General features: G+C 33.1%; 1 protein-coding gene and 1 long non-coding RNA gene across 2 annotated transcripts; one reads left to right on the forward strand and one right to left on the reverse strand.

The window, feature by feature from the left end:
• The first annotated feature begins 128 nt into the window (after positions 1-128).
• LOC114873078 lies at positions 129-1,020 on the forward strand. Its single transcript, XR_003788855.2, has 2 exons — positions 129-483; positions 792-1,020. It is a non-coding gene; the product is annotated as an uncharacterized LOC114873078 (long non-coding RNA).
• A 2,509-nt stretch (positions 1,021-3,529) lies between these two features.
• Positions 3,530-18,601, reverse strand: LOC114873075. Its single transcript, XM_046287023.1, is given in 33 exon segments — positions 3,530-5,005; positions 5,082-5,254; positions 5,322-5,389; positions 5,456-5,541; positions 5,640-5,805; positions 5,916-6,287; positions 6,358-6,483; positions 6,570-7,014; positions 7,119-9,310; positions 9,832-9,906; positions 10,234-10,431; positions 10,502-10,730; positions 10,797-11,586; positions 11,589-12,684; positions 12,766-13,144; positions 13,221-13,290; positions 13,293-13,388; positions 13,472-13,520; positions 13,522-13,689; positions 13,691-13,746; positions 13,749-13,796; positions 13,799-14,587; positions 14,670-14,702; positions 14,705-14,942; positions 15,038-15,299; positions 16,381-16,469; positions 16,471-16,531; positions 16,655-16,694; positions 16,697-16,753; positions 16,756-16,785; positions 16,788-16,839; positions 16,842-17,195; positions 18,486-18,601. Coding segments are annotated over 32 exon segments (9,303 nt in total). The 5' UTR covers positions 16,887-17,195; positions 18,486-18,601; the 3' UTR covers positions 3,530-4,280.
• Positions 18,602-20,331: the final 1,730 nt, after the last annotated feature.

Raw genomic sequence — 20,331 nt, forward strand, 5'->3', positions numbered from 1 at the left:
TAGTGCGATTTTTCAATTTAACAATTATTCATTGTTTGTATCGATTGTATCTCGATTATTTTGAGTATCGAATGAAATATCGAATAAATGTAATTGCGCGTATTTCATATATATATATATATATGTATGTGTACTGATAAAAATGCAATTATGACCGTTTCTTTGTAGTGAATTATGTTTGATAACTGTGAAAACATGTGAATATTTATTTATAAAACGTGTATATTCATTCAAACACATTATTCAACCGAATCAGTCTTCCTATTATAACAAAATGTGGATGTATTTTTTGTTAACCATTTTTATAACGTTCGATTTTGTAATGGCATCGCCTGGCTTTGATTTTGGGGATACTTTAGCATTAATTATTGGATTGATTATTGGAATCATTGGATTTTTCGCTTGCATGGGTGCATATGCACGGCGTCGAAATCGTTTGGAACCACTGTCATAATAGTACATAACTTAGGAATTCAACTGAGAGTAAGTATATTGTCAAGTACTTATTATTTTACTTCAGGCGTAATGATTTGATAATTTGATGTTTGTCTTAATACATAATTTCAAAAACGCAAACAGTATATGTTGATAATGATTTAAAACTTTGCAGAGTAATAATAACAAAGCTTATGATAATATTTTATCACATTAGTTGTGTAGTCATAAAGTAATTTCCTATTTAAAATTTAATAATTTGACTATCATAGTAATTTTTATATTTTAAACAGTAAATTATTTTGTTCAAATTGTTTCATATAGTTTGTTAGTAACTTGTTTCATTTAAATTGCAGGCTATTGGATACATAAAAAGTTACAGAAGAAAATGCCTCAAATCAATTTACATATTTTGAATATTACATATTTATCAAATAGATTTAAAATATTTTAATAATAACAGTAATATTTATAATTATGAACTATATTTCTGATGAAAATATATTAAACTATTTTTATACATTGTTCCACTAATGTAATGAATATATTGCATACATTTAAATAAAGATAATAATAAAATATAAATATCAGTTTAGATAATCATGTATTAAAGATTGATTATGTGTATTAAAATGAATAATATAAAACAATTTGATGTACTTAAAAATAAACACAAAATATAAATGGTTATAAGATATAGTATATGCTGTATCATATTAAAAGATTACATATTGTTGTCTATATAATATATTCATAAATTTTCATAAATGTACAATGCATTAAATAACATCAGAAGCTGTATCTTGCAGTTGGTTTCTTAATTACAGAACAAAAAATAATATTATCTTGAATATGATCATTTAAGTCATTTCAAGTTACAATTAAATTTATATCAACACAGTTTCAACGTGTCTCTGTCCATTATAATTTCTACACAAAAAAGCATTTCAATTGAAATTTCATGTTAATTTGATATTGTTGAATGCTGATGCATATCTAATCAGTCTTTATAAAATCTTTATAGAGTTCCACGCAACATAGTTTACAGAAACCTTAAAGCATGTATGAACTTATACACTATTTAGTACAGGATAGCTCTTTGATAATTCTTGTCTGAATATTTTCATATTTTTTTTTTCATGTTTTATTACAAGCAAAGTAATTAATCACTAATACATGATATTGAAGAACTTAAGTTAATTTCTTTATAACAGTTATATGTATTCTTTTTTATTTTTTAAACTATTTTTGCATGCTTTAATGAGTGAGTCTAATTTCTATATAATTTTTCCAGTAATCTGTAGATAAATTTAAAAATTCTGTTTCCTGAGACAAGATTTTGTTTTTTGTGTTTAAACATGAAAAACAAGACATTGAATATATCATCAAAGAATTCATTAGATAATGTAATTTCATAACGTGATTAACATGTTTTTTTACAATTGCATTTTTAAAATTTCAAAATAGCGTACTTATACATACAATGTATATAAATCAACAAATTGTATGCACACATACACATGTACTGTATGTATATTTATGCATGTATGTATAATGTTCAATTAAATAAATTAAACAATTAATAAATTAGTTCATAAAATTCTGATCCATCAATATGTACTAAGATTTGCTGTGTGAATTTTTCAATGTAGCAAAATATCTCTTGTCTTTTTTTGTCATATTTTCTGAAAAATATATTATAATACCTAAGTTTGAATATACTAAGTTCAATTCCATCAAGTTAGGTGCCATATTGGTAGAAAAGAATTATGATGAATTTCATATTGTGTTTTTTCATATGAAGTAGCATAGTTTGGTATTCTTTGGTAAAACAACAAGAATGTTTTACAAAAATTACTCTGATTATACCATTGATATAATACTAGATATAGTTAAAATCACATTATATTTAATTGGAAGGAAATAGTCGGTTGCGATATTATTAATGAAATAAATATTTCTTCCTATTGTCTCTTTCATTCGTTTTATCACATATTCAATAAATAAAGCCTGCAAAACTTAAAAAGTCAATATTTATCAAATTATATATATATATATCATTGCTGCATTAAACGCATTTTATTTAGAAAAATTTAAAATATCCAGTTTTTCTTTTAATAATAAATAGATATAGAAATTGCATTCTCATTGAAAGCCAATCCACCAAACGGTAAATGAATAATATATACATTAAGTATTACACGTTATATGGATTCTTTGAGTATTATCTAATAAATTTATTTAAAAGTAACTATATAAGAGTAACTGCAATGTATTTCCATAAGAAATACGTACAATTATCTATTGAAATGTTTCGTTCAACAGTCACATGAATTTATTATCAGGTGGATCAACTGGACTCGAGGACTGGTGATCATATTTATTTCATATTATGAAAAGAATAAAGGAACTTAATAGTATAAGTAAAATGTGCATGAAAGAACTCAGCAAAATTGATCAAAATTAATGTAATTGTAATCAATATACTAATCATTGGAAGTTGTAAAAGTAATTCATATTAAATTTTAATATAGTATTCATAATTGTAATACTGACAATAATAAATCCATGTCAGAAGCAGTAATAACTCGCAACATTAAAAGCGGCGTAAACTGCAATCATTTGAACGAAATAAAGATAACATTATAATCATCAGAAAACATTAGTAATATTCTTAGTCATATGAACAAGCTATTCTTAACTATATTGCAATATGCAATACATGATAGCACAGATAAAAATTTAAAATATATATATCCTGGGACATAATCTATGCATTAAATTATATATCTTGACATCGTTAAAACAAATATCAATTTAATATGTCTATGCCATGTTACTATTGAGCTTTCTTTTTTCTTTCTTAAATTTTCAATATTTAATTATTGGAAATTAAAGTACTAAATAATAAAATTCTTAAAAACGATTGTGCAAAGAAAATATACCAATTTGTATGAAACAAATTTCGACAAATCAAACGTACAATAAAAATATTGGAAATAAGATCCTTAAAAAAAAAAAAAAAAAAAAGAAAAAGATATAATAGTTGATATAATATTAGATAAGATACATGGGACTGCTAACTAGTAACACATGACTTCAGTTTTTTTTTAATTGAAGTAGGTAAAATCGCTAGAAATACATTAAAGCATAACAGTGACTATATTAATCATATTTTTTTTCTTTGCCTGACTCCTGCAATCACATACATGCACACATAAACATACATTCTCTCTTCAAAAGTATTCAGTATACATTAACAGTTATACATATACATCGAGCAGAATGGCTTTGTATGCCATTTCATTCGTAAGACTAGCTGAGGCCTGTACTAATGTGAACTGTGCTGCTAATAAATTGAGAGCAGAGAAAGTCTTTTTCAAGAAGCATTTTCACTAACGAAGAAATATATCTACTATATAAGGTAATAAGCACAGTACATGTAAAGGCCTCTATCCTCAATTTCAATATCTTATTTCTTTTTTTTTTTTCCTCTTGTCCAGAAACATATGATTTATTCAAAATATTCTCCTTGTTCGAATCAAGTTCTTTTTGCTGCGAGGCACATATCAAACATTAGTAATCATGCTCACGCGTAGACAGCGATAATATTTTAGCAATATGGATGTTACAATATCAAATACATCCTAAATACTTTCATTTGCGCCTCCCCGCATTAACGTATCCACGAGGATCAATGTAGCAATACATGTTAGCAAAAAATTATATCAGAATAATTGTAACGAATGATCTTGTACTAGCTGATAAGAACAACAAGTTAAATAAACAACATATTACGGAAATGAATAAATCGAAATATAGACTATAATTTGCTAAATATTACGTTATTGATCGGTATGGGAAAGAGGAGCTGTTGAATTATCGTTATTCGCCTGTAAAGGTTCTGCTGGCGGTGTGCCATCGTGAGAACTTCCTATATGAGGAGTAGCCGGTGTAACTGGTTGAGACTGAGATTGAGACTGAGACTGAGACTGTGTTTGAGATTGAGTTTGAGATTGCGACTGAGATGCTCCAGGTGGAGCATATATTAGTCTATAACCAGCTGGTAAAAAGAATCCTCCATGCGGTGTACAGCTAAAAGTTTGAAAGTTTGGTAATGTTTGATTTTCATGATATTGAATATAACCTCCGCTTCCTGTTGAGCTTGATATTGGTATAGATGTGACCAACGATCCTGTCGAAGATACTGAGATATTTGTCCCATCCGATAACACAGGCGCGAATTGATACTGGGCCGAATTAATAATTGTTGGGTTATGCGTTGGATCAAGAGATTCTGCTACTTCACTTGTGTAACTACCAGACTGTTGAGAGGACACACTTTGCATAGTTTCAGAAGGCACTACTGGAATTGGAATAACATAAGCATGTGGTATTCCAGCTGTTGCCTGTTGCGGTTGTAGTTGCAATGGAGTTTGTTTCAATTTCTGCATGGCTAATCTTAACGTTTCATCTGTATCCGGATAATTACTCGGGGCTTTCTGTAATGGAGTTTGAGGCGTTGTATTAAACATTAAATAGTCTTCTGCACTTGGAAGTCTAGTTTGTCCTGTATAAAAGAGAGCCATGTTAATAGAAGAGACTATATATATATAACAGACAATGTAGAATTATGTAGAATTAACCTGATATACTAGTTGTAACGGTATGATAAAGCATAGGATGATGTTGATGATGGTGTTGATGAAGTGCACTTGCTTGCTGCTGTTGTTGAATCAATAGCTGCAACTGATGCTGTTGAAAACGTTCCAGTTCTTCTCTATGCCGCCTTTGCAGTGTTTCCAGTTCCATAGTTTGTCTACGTGAACATAAAGTTAGTTAATTTTTTGAAATTTTATCAAATTATTGCAAGGATCTAAACCTACTTTTTTATAAGCAACTGATATTCTTCACTCGGTGTTAGTGTCCAAAATCTTTCGTCCTTCTCCAATTGCTGCAGGCCAATCGATGATTTAATTAAGACATTTTTAATATCAAGTTTTATATATCAAATACTTACTTCCATAATAGGGACGTTCATAGGCTGAGTCATTTGTGTGGGCGGAAGAGAACCCTCGCGACTATGGATTACCTGTACCGGTGCACCTATAATTAAAAAGTATTCGGTTTTAAACGTATGGAATGTATAGTTGCGCTTGAAATATATTTCCCCTATTTTGAACTATCTAAATTATATTTCTTACCCTGTGTGTCATCTGTATGATAAATCTTTAGATCTTCCAATTGATTTTTAGGTATCTCGGTATGCTGTGGTTGTTGATTCGACGTAGCAGCGCTAATGGGAGGACCTGCGACCTTGGAAACCACAAATCTTGATATTTTTCTAACGGGTTGTATAGTATTACCCTTCTACCAAAATAAAATAATTACTATTCAAAGAATACCCTGTTGTACAGTACTGAGTCACCATGCTCGATACTGTACATACTAAAACCTAATAGCATAAATGTTCAAATTACCTCTGAAACATTTTCTTGAGATTCTGTTTGCACCGGAGTGTTCGTGTCAGAGCGTGATGTAATAACACTGGGAGTAACAGTGGCAACAGGCACAGCAGTCAGAGGTGGAACAGTTGTTAATAAACTCTGAGTAGTTTGCAAAGGTGGTTGAATGGAACCAACAGCAGAAACAGGTGGCGTTAGGGGCTGCGGAGAGGCTGTTGGAAGAATTGAACCTCTGTGATGAATCTTGGCTAATTCTTGTTCCAGTTCCTGGAGACGAGATCCAGGCCTCTGCGTTCGAACTTTTATACTCTCTTTACTGGGACTCATGGTTTCTGAACCTGCAGGGGCTCCTCCTGGCGTAGGACTATCCAGAGAGCAATCTACATGCTAAATATATAAAATAATTTTTTTTTTTTTTTAAAGTACATGTTACATATTTTATTAATTTGAAACTTACAGTTTGAGAAAATGCAAGTTGATGAACAGAGCCGTCTGGAGCTAACACAGAAGTTTCATTTGTTGGAACATTTGAATCAGCCAAAGAAGCTGAAGACTGTATTGTAGTCTGAGGTGACAGAGGCCCCTATAAAGAATTATTTACATCAGTTACACTTAGGAAGACACGTTTAATTTTGTAACTGATATAATATTTCTTAAGAGATAACTCACAATGCCATGTGCAGTTGAAATTGGCATACCAATATTAACAAGTTTCTGTTGTAAAGAATGCATGTACGCATCACATCCTCCAATCATTTGATGATTATGAGGGGTCGCTGGATAACTTATAGGTGGTGTGCCTACGTTGAGTGCTTCGGACGGCTGACTTGTTAATTGCACAAGTTTCTGATGAAGGTCCGCTATCGTCTGTGGACCTGTTCCACTTGAGACACTGATTCCAGTACTTCCATCAGAAACTTTATCCAAAGAATTCTGTTGACTAAGTTTCCTATGCTGTTGCTGCTGCTGCTGCTGCTGTTGTTGGTGATGGTGTAACATTTGATGCTGTGCGAACAATGCAGAATCCACAGACTCAACGATGGTATGTTCTGGTGTTATATCATGACTGGAATTTTCAGTCTCCGATAACAGATGACATTCAGCGGCGATATGCCTAACATTTGAATTAAAAAAAAAAAAGAAAAAAAAAGAAAAAGAAAAATTAAAACTTATACAATCTGGTAAATAATAAAAATTCTACGTTTAAAATATACATACCCAGGTAAACTGGTTACTTCCTGAACTTCTGCTTCCGGTACTTTCCCTGAAACTTGTTGATCCGAAAGTTTTAAATGAAACTGAGACTGATCAGATGGCACGGATCCTTCTATATTTTGCGTATCTTGTATAATATGTTGCACAGGTGCAGTTTGTTGCATCTGTGGTTGAACCTGTTGAACGTGCCTGATCGGTACACCCTGTTGTACGATATTCTGATTCGTAGAAGCGATCCACTTTCCTTGAGAAGGCAACGCGTGAACTGGCATTGCTTGAAAACTTTGCTGCGTCATTTGCAATTGAGGATCTATTTGTGGGGCGGTATTTAATTGCATCGGCTGTTGTAATGGTATTTGAGTTTGATGAGGTTGTTGACCAATTTGGAAGGATTGCGGGATTCCTTGCTGTATTATATTAGCTTGGTAATTATGCGACAACTGAGATGATTGCATTTGTACCTGGCTGGCTTCAGGTTGAATAGGTTGAAAATACTGTTCAGATTGAAATGTGGGTTTATAATCGAGTACCGTGGCTCCTGTTACGTTAACAGGTTGATTCGGTTGCTCGTGATTAGTTAAACAATGCGGTGTCGCGGACTTTGACTTTGGATTTGAAAGTATATTTGCTAAATTCTGCGCCAAGTCTGGTAGCGTCGATGATACTTCCTTCGTTTTCAGAATAACCTTTGGAGGACCTTCCGTACCAACAACTTGGTGAACAGGAGCGGATATGTTTGCTGGCGCGTTCACTACATTTTGAGGAATTTGTTGAAGCTGTTGGACTGGTTCCAGAACGGTCTGCGATAAAGGCGCGTTATCTTGTTGAGGAATATGTTGTACATGTTGCACTTGGGGCATTGATAAATTAGGTACAGCCATTGGTTGTTTCTTATCATCGGTGATACTAGCTGTCTCCGAAATCTGCGAATCCGTAGATATATTTGACGTTGTGGAAATATTCGAAATCCTGCGATTTCTTTCATCTATAATTGCTGTTGGCTGCAATTGAGCAATTGGTCCGGAAAGCATAACATACTGTTGATGCTGATGTTGCTGCGGCATTTGTTGAGGGTGGAACTGTTGAAGTGGTCGCTGAGCTTGCATTTGTCCCTGATGTTGGGGCTCCGGTTGAATATGCGTTTGCGTTAGATTTTGTTGCCCAGCCATTTGTTGTTGCTGCAGTAAAACGTTGCATTGCATAGACTGATACTGTGCTTGTATATTGACGCCGTTCAAAGAGTTCTGAGTCTGTAAATCTTTTTGTGACATAGGTACGTTCTGAGGTACCGATTGCATTTGCTGAGGAAGTTGATGCGTCGATCCTTGCACAGTTATATTGTGTTGACTAGACTGTACAGCGCTAACATTCTGCTGCATTTGCGAAATCGTTTGCCCTTGTATGCTGTTTTGAAGACCCAATTGTATCGGTTGAACATTATCCATTTGTTCCACGACATTGTGAACGTTTGCTTCAGTAGTAGATTTTTCAGGAACGGTTGTAGTTTGTATTTCTACAACATTCACTTCTGGCTCATCGTGCTTTGCTTGCATTCCTTCAGTTGCATTAAGCTGCGACGATGAACTTGATTGTGTTGTTATAACATTAGATTTATCTGTATTCTCTCCGCTATTAGATTCTTCCTCTTCATTTGCAGCGACTTTTTGTTCAACCACAGGACTGACTAAGAAACGAGAAATTTTTCGCGTTGGAGCTGGTGCAGTCAACGTAGCCACTTCTGCAGCTGAGGAATCAGCATGCATTTCTTTATTAGCTTCCTTTTCTTGAAGATCAAGCGTATCTTGAACCGTAGGTTCTGCTGATTTTTCACTTGCTTGGTTCCCAGATGAACTATTTATTTGGTTTTGAGTATATGCGCTTGTTTTAGAAGTATCGTCTTTAGATGCATTATGTACTTCTAAAACTGTCTCTCCAGATGTTACAGACATAATGCTCTCTTGAGTCGGATCATTTGGATCACCGGATAAATTAGTCGGTGTTAATGTATCCGTATTTTGAGTGGAAGTTGAAGATCTTCTGGATGCATCGGCTGATGTATTCTCAGTAGTTGTCTGAGTATCAGGTGTTTGGACACTCTGCTGTTTTTCCATAGAGGTGTTATTCGTTATATGAGAAATAATTTGATCAATTGGCAATAATTTCGTTGGTGTAGATGTGTTGGAAGTTTCGTCTCTCTGCAAACATGTAACACATAATTATTTACATGTAAACATTAGCTTTTAGCATAAAATAACTGGAAGGCACATAAATAAAACGAAACTATGTTAAAAACCAAATGATTATTACAAAGTATACTTGTATTAAAGTACAATAAGTAACACGTTTGAAGGAAAAAATGCAAGCAACTATATTCTTAACGACAAACATTAAAACTGTAACAAAGTATATTTGACACGTTGACCAGATTTGGGTGATGCCTGAATTTCCACAGGAATTCTATCGTTTACCTAATTAGATATATTCATATTAGGTACTTGAATTCCTTTACTTCCTTTAAACGTTATGTTATGAATTATCTATGGGATGAATGAACAAAAACAAAGGAAATGTCGTCATATGATATTGCTGCGCCTTAAAAGATACACAAATGTCCGAACACAATGTATTGCAAAATCAAAAAAGGATGCACAAACGTCCACGACTGATGAAATGTAGGATGTTAGGAAAAGGGTAGAGCGGGGGACGATGAACTCACCGAACGGTGTCTACGATGGACTTTGTACGACGATCGGTGGCTGCTTTGACGAGTTAGCGAGCCATGTCTCACCTGCTGCGTCCAAAACGATACACACCAATTATACCTTCGATGTACACCCTTGTCTTTTTAATTGGATCATGAGATATAATATATGTATATATATATATATTTCTTTTTCAGCACACATTTTTAGAAAATATACTTGAAAAAATATGACGACAATTATTTGTCAAAAACTAAACCAGTCCTGTAGTATGTATTATGGACTTTTGTGTATCAGATTCTTAAGTAGCAATAAATAATACTTGTGACGATATTTTTTAGTTAAAAAATTATGATTAAAATATTCTTTAAGATTATTTTTACGTTCCTATACTTACAAAATGAAGTAATTATTACCTTAGCTGTATCAAGACTGTGGTCACGTTCCCTGGGTCTACGGCTTGTAACTGGACTACCACCAGCACTTTGATCAGGTGGTCCATGTGCTACTAAAGGTAAAGAACGACTGGGATCTAAACGTAATTGTTTAACAATATCTTCTATCAGTTCTACGAATGTTTCGCACTGAGATTGTGGTAATAAATTTTCAGCAACCTGAATGAAAAATAAAAGAATTAAATTTCGCGTTTCGTACATTGGTAGGTATTCTTAATTAAATGCTTACCAGATTGTTAGCAATATCGGTAGGTACCATGTCATCTCTATCAAATTTAAACGTTACAGTTTTTTGTTTACTAGTATCTAACTGACACTCGACAGTCATCGATTGTCCTTCATTACTGCTTACAGATAAAACTGTTAGCTTAATGCCAGGTTTCTTGCGTTTTGTACCAGATCTTTTCACTCTAGATCTTTCAGATGCAGCTGCGTTCTCTGCACTTTCTTGAGTTACTCTAAAAGAATACATTGCATTAGGAAAAAAGAAAAGTTGAGATTGATATGAAGCACCAGAAATTTACCCTTCACTCGATGCTGGTGCTTGTGATGTAACATTCGCATTAGTCAGATTGGATACATTTCCTTGATCTTGAATATTAGGAGGTACATCGGTTGGCAAAGATTGTATAGAATCCATTGTGTCTTGCTTAGACAAAGATGACCTCTCTGTAGTGGAACTCTGTTCCGTATTTGAAATAAAGTGTTGTTGATGCTGTGATGCGGAAACGTTCATTCCAGAGGATATAGGTACAGAAGTGGACACGTTTGAACTTTGTGAATATTGCATTTGAACTAAAACGTTTTGTTGAGGTTGCCCATTTGAAAGAAGCGTAGATACATTTTGCACATTTTGTACATTTTGTACATTTTGCACATTTGGAATTGTGGAAGATATTGCATTCTGTATATGAGTTGCCGATGATGTACTCTGAATATTTATGCTGGATGGCATGGAAACTGGGACCTGTCCCGTTTGTTGCTGTATATAAGTCTGCGATGTGCCAGGTGCAGTCGCGTGAGAATACATTTGAGTTGTGGGTTGACTAGACGATAAAATTTCCACGTGGCCAGAAGAGTTAGAACTGGTGTACGAATGATATATCTGTTGAGATATATTCTGCTGATACATGGGTTGTGTACTGTATCCTGGAGTTCCTGTGGTACTTTGCTGATAATATTGTTGATTCTGAACTGATGAGGAGCCTACCGAATGCTGATGTACTTGCTGTACATGCTGCATTTGTGGTTGAGAATATTGCACTTGCTGAGGCTGTTGCATTTGTTGATGTAGGTGTTGTTGCTGAGATAAATTTGTATCTGAGGTTGCATTTGTTGTTGCATTTGATGACTCATTTGTTGTGGCACGTTCATCTGATTCAATTGTATGTATTGCTGCTGTTGATGTAACTGTTGCTGCATTTGTTGAGTTACTTGAGGAAACTGTGGTTGAGTCTGAACAGTCTGAGGAGTAGAACACTGGGAAGATGTAGCAGTTAAATTCTGTGATACGTGCTGGGTAAATTGCTGCTGCTGCGGTTGTTGTTGTTGATATTGTTGCTGGAGCTGCTGTTGATATTGTTGTTGCTGATACTGAACTTGCTGTTGGGACACTTGCGGTACCTGCTGCATTTGCTGCGCTTGCTGAGGTTGAACAACGGATGTTTGCTGTTGCATCAACGGTTGTTGTTGAACTAACTGAACTTGTTGTGGTTGTAAATTATGCTGTTGAGATTGTTGCGCAGCAGATTGTATTTGCTGCTGCTGTTGCTGCTGAAGAGGTATTTGGTTTTGTTGTAACTGCATTTGTACTTGGCCTTGAATTTGAATGCCCATATTTGGTTGCATCTGCTGCTGTTGTTGTTGCATCTGCTGTTGCTGTTGTTGTTGCAGCTGCATCTGTTGAAGCAGTAATTGTTGCTGCAATAAATTTTCATTGGCTGCATTAGTTGTGTCCGCTTCTCTGTCTAAACGTTCCTTTTCTTCTTTGGCTTTACGTTCTTCTCTTTCGCGTAACAAGGTAGTAATTTGTGATTTCAACATTTTTGCTACAGCCTTTACATCTTCTTCAAGTATCAGGCTAGATTTAGCCATCTCCGAAGCTACCTCTTCCGCGTTGTCAGTTTGAATGTCAAAGTCAAATTGTATCGCCTCGTTCTCTTTATGTTTATTCGTACGTTTCTTCGGATCTAACACTCTCAGTCTAAATTCAACACGAGATAATTCCGCATCAGCGACCGCTGAATCTCGCGAGACCATTTCTAATTTTAATCCAACATCATCGGCAAAAAATTCATGGTTTAACAAATCTTTAACTAAAGGTCGTTCTTCTTTCTTTAAACGAATACACATCTCTATAATCTCACGTACTTCTGGATTTTCCACTTTGTCATAACTTTGTGGTTTTACACCCTGTACAATTGTTAAGAGGATAAGATTAAATAAATGTAATTTAAAGAAGTTTGTATAGTATTAAATATAATATTAATTTACCGATACTACGCGTTTATATATTTGCGCTGGACCGGTACATTCCGAGTATGGATATTCGCTAGTAGCCATCTCAAGCATACACATTCCAAATGCATAAACGTCAACAGATTCGTCATAGTGTTCTTCATACATTTCAGGTGCCATAAATTCTGGTGTTCCGATAACACTTTTCGCGAAACTTCGATTTTTAAGAGTTGCCAGACCTAAGTCGCCAATTTTCACACTGCCAGTTGTACCAGTAATAAAAATATTGTCACATTTCAGATCACGGTGAATGATTGGCGGTGATCTTGAATGGAGGAAACTAAGGCCTTTCAAAATTTGTCTGCACCAAGATTTTACTACTTTTGGATTAATTTTTTTAAAGCGCCTTAGGTACCTACATAAAATAATATATATATTGAATAGTGATAACGATAGTTTGTAAAGATATTTTAATAAAATTAAAAACTCACGTTTTCAATGTTCCTGAAGTCATAAGTTCAGTGACTAGCACAATGTATTTTCTACGCGTAAGTGTAACTTCCAATAATCGTAAAATCTAACAATATTTGGATGCTGTAAGCCTTTCAACATTTCCGCTTCTTCTCGAAACCGTAATCTTTCTGTTTTGTTAATTTTTTCTCCTGGAAAAAGTATAAATAATTAAAAAAAAAAATGATTCGACAATTTTAAGGTTCAATACAAATAATGAATTCTATTTTTCTAACCTGTAACTCACACCAAGCAACAGCTACACCTGTTTGAGTATCTAAAACCTCTATATACAGTCTTAAAGCTGCCTCTACCAATTTCTTCTTCAAATTTTAGGAATCTACCGTCCGGTGATATACCGATAGCCTTCTCTTCGTCATCGTCATCTTCGATATTCTGGACTTTAACTTTCATCAATAAATTTTGAACTTCTTCCATAGCCATCGTTTTTCTGTGTTAATTTCTCATCCGCTTTGAAATTTTCATCAAGCAAAGGACCGATAAACCTTCGACCGCTTCTTCTTGCGCAACCACTTCTTTCTGATCCTTAACCATTTAGTTTCTTCCTCCGCGTTTGTATCTTTAACATCCTCCATTTCTGTTTCTATCGGTGGTACTTTTCCTAATTTACTCAGAGATTCGTGAAGTGCTTGTGCAGCAACAATATCACTGATACTGGTGCCATTGTCATCTTCGTCGTATATCGTCATTTCTTCTTCCACCTCCCTTTGAGTATCCATATCTTTACCCTCGGTGTCTATTATCTCTTCCGATACTTTCGAAGTGACAAATCTTGAACTTTTCACACATTCCTCGCTTTGTCCCATATCCTCCTTTTTATCATCAGTCACATCTTTAATTAAATTATCATTTTCAGTAACTTCCGTTGACTTAAACTCTTCGTTGGATATTTTCCGTTTTGTTTTTCTGCTACTTTTGCTAGAAGCTGCTGAAGTGGACGTATCTGTGGACGTACTTGAATCGCGCATTTCTCCATATTTGTATCCTTTAAATTTTGTTCAAATCTTTTCTGTAACATACTTGCTTTTAGATCTTGAGTTTCTGCTTTCACTATTGTTGCATTTTGTACTTATGGAAGAATTAGAGGATACTTTTTGTTTCGTTTGACTAATTATCTCTTCTTCGATACTATTCGCTGATACTTTTTTTGTAACGTTCGAAATTTTAGAAAATTCTTTTTGTTCATTACAATCTAATTTTTTATCTGATACAGCCGGTGTCGATTCAGCACCTTCTTCGCTAATATTGCATTCCACGCTTGTCTCATCATCGTCAGATTTTTTTGATTTCAATCGACCAATTGGTGTCGATGGTGTTGAATTTGATCCTATACATATCCAGATAAAATTTTGTAATAGAATCATGAAACTTTTACAGAGTATTAAAAATTATACATATACGATATCTACCTGGCGCGTTAAAAACATTTTCTGTTGCTGTATAGCTTCTTCTGCATCGCTGAAGCTTCGGTCATTTTCATGCTCTATAGATGGCGAATTAGGATTCCGAGAAGAGGATTTTTCAGAAATACGCAATGCAGATAAGACTTTCTTTTTAGAAGAAGGTGAATTATTCGCAACTCCGTTACTAGTTATAGATAATGTATCTATATTGTGATCAGTTTTTTGTACCCTCGCTTGTTTCTTGCAGATAGTTGTAGAAGAACGATTTATATTTGATGTCTAAGACACACATAATTACAGTTTACACTTATTGAAACGTTAACAATTTGTATTTTTATTTAAATATTATTTTTTCTTTTGCCTTTCAAATATACCTTTCGATCTCCACAACTATGAGCACTAGTACCAGGCTGCGAAACAACGGACAATTTCCTTTGACGTTTGTGATTATGTGTGTGATTATGAATCCTTTGAGTAGTTACAACCGAACAAGGGCCTCCACTTTCTTGAGAGGCTAAGTGGCCCACTGCCAAACTGATCCCACCCTGGTTATTACTACCTCCACTGGCCACCAGCTTCGGACATAAACTTGACAGGCTACTGCCACCTGAAGAACGTTGCCTATTTGTCTCATACCTAAAACATTATATAAGCACTACATAATTTTTATATTAATACATATACTTTCTTCTCGTTAATGTAACGTAATTAGATTACCTAGGTAATTTCTATACATGTAAAATTATATATATCAAAAACAAAAATAACAGAATTAAATTCAGTACTGATTTTCGTAACACGATAGAATGACTGAAATTAAGGAATCGGTTTTTGCCATTTTACCAATACTAAAATATGCACATGCACATGTGTTTTGTATTTAAATACGTTTCCTTGGTAGTTCAGCCTCATCAGTACTAAATGTACATGACAGAAAATTATGTTGTGTCGTATAACGTTAAAATTTTATGAATGATATTTTGAAGTACTACTGAATTTTAAAGGGAGATGAGATACATAATGTATAGTTGAGAACACAAATTAAAATGTATGACAGTGGTACGGTTTTTGAAACATGAACGCTAAATAAATAATTCTATCAATGAAGTATTATCCCTTCTTAATACTGATTCGGATAATTTTATGCTGCAATATAACGGTGAGATAAATCGTGTAATTACTAACCTTTGAATACCTACAAAATTTCATACTTGAAGCTCTGGTCAGTAAATCTGAAAATACATTTGGATTTATACTCTTGTTTCTCAAGTGAAACTCTTCAACTTCATACAGTAGAAATTTCTTTATTAATAAGATTTATAATTCTATAGTACTTCAGTGATCAAACGATTTTAACACGTTATATCTTATAATTAACATCTACAATAGTGTGTACATATACAGTACAGATGAGAGATATATAAAATATGGATGTGCATGTGTAATTCTATTTGAATTAAAATATCACTCTGAGAAACAGGTTATTAGTAAAGTTTAAATATTTCTGCATTTTTAAAATACTTATTATTTTTAAAAAATGATCTTTCAAGAGTGGAATCGGTAAATAGTATAATATTAAGTTACAATCAAAATACATTCCAAATTAATAAATGTATATTGAACACATATTTAAATAAAAAGCAAATGAATTATAGCAAAAAATTAAATGATAGAAGGTAAAAAATGACAATGTAAGAAGCATGATTTTGATACAGACATCATTATACTGTCCTGCCTGCTGTGGCCAGATGAGAGGAGTCCACGCACTGTATTGCCTATAGCTGCTCTCTTTTTAACTTCTTTTTTCCCGTTCTTTGTACCCACCAGATCCAGTGCTTGGTTGATCCTGGCGAGTGTTTCTATCCTCCCTATAATTAATGCATTACTAATAACTAAATGTACATACTATAAAACACATTACAAATATAGATGAAGTTAAAAATACATTATAAAATAGTACTTTAAAATATATATGTATATCATAAGTTTACCTTAATGTTTAAAATTTTATATTTAAATTAGTACTGGTATTGTTGGAACTGGACTTACATCACACCTTACTCTTCTGTGTGATTTTTCAACAATTGGTGATCTTCGTCTAACTCCAATGGACTTCCAATTGAAAGGAATTACTCTGTGTTAATAAAATATTCTCTGTATTTTTGTTTCTGACTGTTTGCCAACCGAACTCACTGATTTATTTTCATTGCAACATCTCGGCATTGCACGTAAGCACTTATAAAAGAGTTTCACTTTATAAAATTCTTTTTAAGTGTTATCCTATAGATTTATTTTCACTTTGATTTGTTCATTAATTTCGTGTGATCATTTAATGTCATATTATTCATCAAGAGAACTGATACATAGTATTTTTTTTTTTTGCAATTATATTTGTTCTTCAAACTATAAAATACTGAATATATTTATAGCACACAGAGTATAAGATCTTATGTTCATCACAGATTTTGCTTTGGTTTCATATAGATATACTCTGCTATTTCAAATTCTCAGTACCAAAGAAGTTAAATGATTCTGAAATCAGAAAACACATTCAAATCAACGTCATGCAGAAAATTCCTCTGTACATGGTGCAAAAATTGTTTGAATAGTTGTGTTCCAACATTATACTTTACAAATTATAAAATACCTAAATGTTATGAATTACATTCTTATTTAAATAAAAGAAAAAAGTAAGATGTGTTTTATTTCACATAAATTATACAAATTTTATATTTTATTATAAATATTAACAAACATTTTTTCTGATACCTGTAGAGTAATAAATTTGTGGCTAAAATTCATACATCTTTTTTAAAATATATTTATTATTATATACCATATGTTAAATGTGTAAATAATTACGAACTTTCATAGGAAATGCAGATGAAAAATTAATTTCCAAGGATAAATAATAAAATAGAAGATACATAAAAGTACTGAGAATGAAATAAAATTTGATTAACCAATTTTGAATAAATTCATTTTTCACAAAGCGAGAATCGTACGTGAATAATTTTTATAGCATTATTTAATTCCTGTTTTGTAAATGTCTTATATATTGTACAGATTGTGTAAATTTAGTAACATCAATAGTATAATGTTGATCATGTCGACTGCCAATAAATGTTGAAGGCGACCGATCACAGAATTAGTGCTTTAGATATACTCAACATTATACACAGAAATATTGGGTTTTGTCAATAAAATGAAAAAATAATTTGACGATTTATCTAACAAAAGAATCGCTCGAATCGGCAATATTCGAACAAAGGAAATGAAATACAAAAGGAAAAAAATTTACTTCGTTAATATCGCAGTATGTTGTCAAGCATCGTGGAACAGTCACTTGAAAAATGTTTGACAGTATATAGCAAGTAGCAGGTCTTACGTATATACTGTGATATACGTATCTCACGGACACACCGTTGCACTGCATGCCTGTACACAGGAACGACTGCGTATTACGGGGTGAAGAGGAAGTACCACACACGTATACCGCAAATCAAATAAATGCACACATTCGTACGCGCGCATATAGTCAGACACCAAGATAATGTGACATCTATCCCAAAAATATCGCGTCAGTGGTATATTTTACAGCATGTCCAACGTTTAAAATGGTTACCAAAACTATCAATAAATTCAAATCTTTTCATTCTTTACGAACGTCACCGGCTTATCCATGATTTTTGACTGATAAAAATAGATTGGGAGGACCCGCAGTAGTTGTCATGCGGAGATGCGTGAACAACAATACCTACTTAGTGTCGCACTTTCGTGCGATAATGTAAGGGTACTGTTCGGTTATCAATAGTTCATTACCTCCGATATAGACCCGGTCATATTAGCTTCGCGATGCACTGACAAACAGCACTCGTAATTCCGTAGTCAGCCGTACTCACATTTGTGTTGCAGAAAATCGCCCGACTACACCCAAATAACCACCATTTTTTTCACTGAATAGGCGCCACTCTTGTGGTGCTATGTGTTAACAATGATGCAAGTTATGAATTAATGCTGGCGTACCATGAAGCGCGATATTTATCATTAGATGGTTCATTGAAAAATCATTTTTTAATGATTTTATAGTTTTAAGTTATAAAGGTACTTATTAAAAAACTATTTCATTCATTATTTTGTATATACATATATATAGTAATTATATATGCATTTTAGCTTACCATCACGCCTGCATACATAGAAACGCATTGAAAAGTTCTCTGTTTCATTGCTTGGGCGGCACTTGGCTCGCATTTGGTTCTTGATGCAATACACTTTCAAATCTATATTCTCTGTAAAACTATGTACTTACTTGATAGTCTGTAATAGGCTACGGACATGGCTAAGTGTGCATTGTAGCATTATGTAGATACGATCAGAAAAAACATCGAAAGTTAATAGTGTTCTTTTGTGTTTACGTAACGAGATCACAGAAAAATGACTCGTACAGTGTCATCGATTTTTAGGAATTAATGAAAACTGAAAAGCGGAAGAGTCTGTGCGCAGCTGCAGTGCGTGAATATGCCCGCCAAGGTCTCAAAGAAGGTCGTGGGCATGATCGTACGAAGCCGAAAATTCATTATTAAGGATGGTGTCATTACGGTACTCAAACCATTCAGTTTAATATCTATAGATTTTTAAGTTACCTCTTGATCCTTTTATATATACGCGTTTTCTCTAATTTCATATATTGAACGTAAGTATGAATTTTCGTTTCGGAGCATGATAAGTCTAATGACGTTATTTTCTATTTATCTTGTATGTAGTATGCGGTATTAATCAGTCCAAACTGCAAACCTTTCCATAGTACATACATGCATAACCTATTTCTTTCACTTACCTTTGAGATCATTTATAAACAATGGAAACTGTGGGGGTTTAGCGTGATTACATTGTAATAATAGCATGACACATGGGCTGAATCTTTGTTCATTTTCCTACAACATGTATTAGTACTATTTATTTTTAGTAGGACAATTGTATGTACAATAAAATTTTTCCATGGAATATTTTCGATCTTCTGATAGTAAAACCAATTAACTTTCGTATACTTTCATTTCAACTTTGTATTTCTTGTGATTCTTTAAGTTACAGATACAAGATGCTCATTGTAACAAATTCGGTTAACATTTAAGCAATAATTCATATTAAATTAGTACCTATGTATTCCTAATACTTTATAATTAATTTAATATTAGATTCTGCAACCAGCTCTTTTAGTTTCATTTTGTTTCTGAAAGCAATTGATAATGAGTTTAAGCGTAAAACTATAAAATAGTTGATATTTAGAAAAATTAAATAGAGAATGTTGGCTTTCAATTACATCAAGTTTCATTTGTTTTTTTGTAATTAATTCAAAGCATGTTAGAAGCATATATTACTCTACATATAGAAAAGGAATAAAAATTAAAACTAAAGAGTTAAAATATACCTTTGAAAACCAATATAATAACATAAAACTTGATTGAAATTAAAAATCAACTTAAACTCAATTACAAATATATGAAAAATATTAATACTTTAAGTATTGTTAGATATAATAACCGAGCTTTAAAAATATTGAAAGCATTCGACTGAACTTTATCATTATGATTATCTCTTATCTGGAAAAATATGAGCTGTACACGTGTAAGAATACATACATATATTTTTTTACCTCGTTCATCAA

Source organism: Osmia bicornis, chromosome 9 (assembly GCF_907164935.1).
Source record: "Osmia bicornis bicornis chromosome 9, iOsmBic2.1, whole genome shotgun sequence".
Classification (NCBI taxonomy): Eukaryota; Metazoa; Arthropoda; class Insecta; order Hymenoptera; family Megachilidae; genus Osmia; species Osmia bicornis.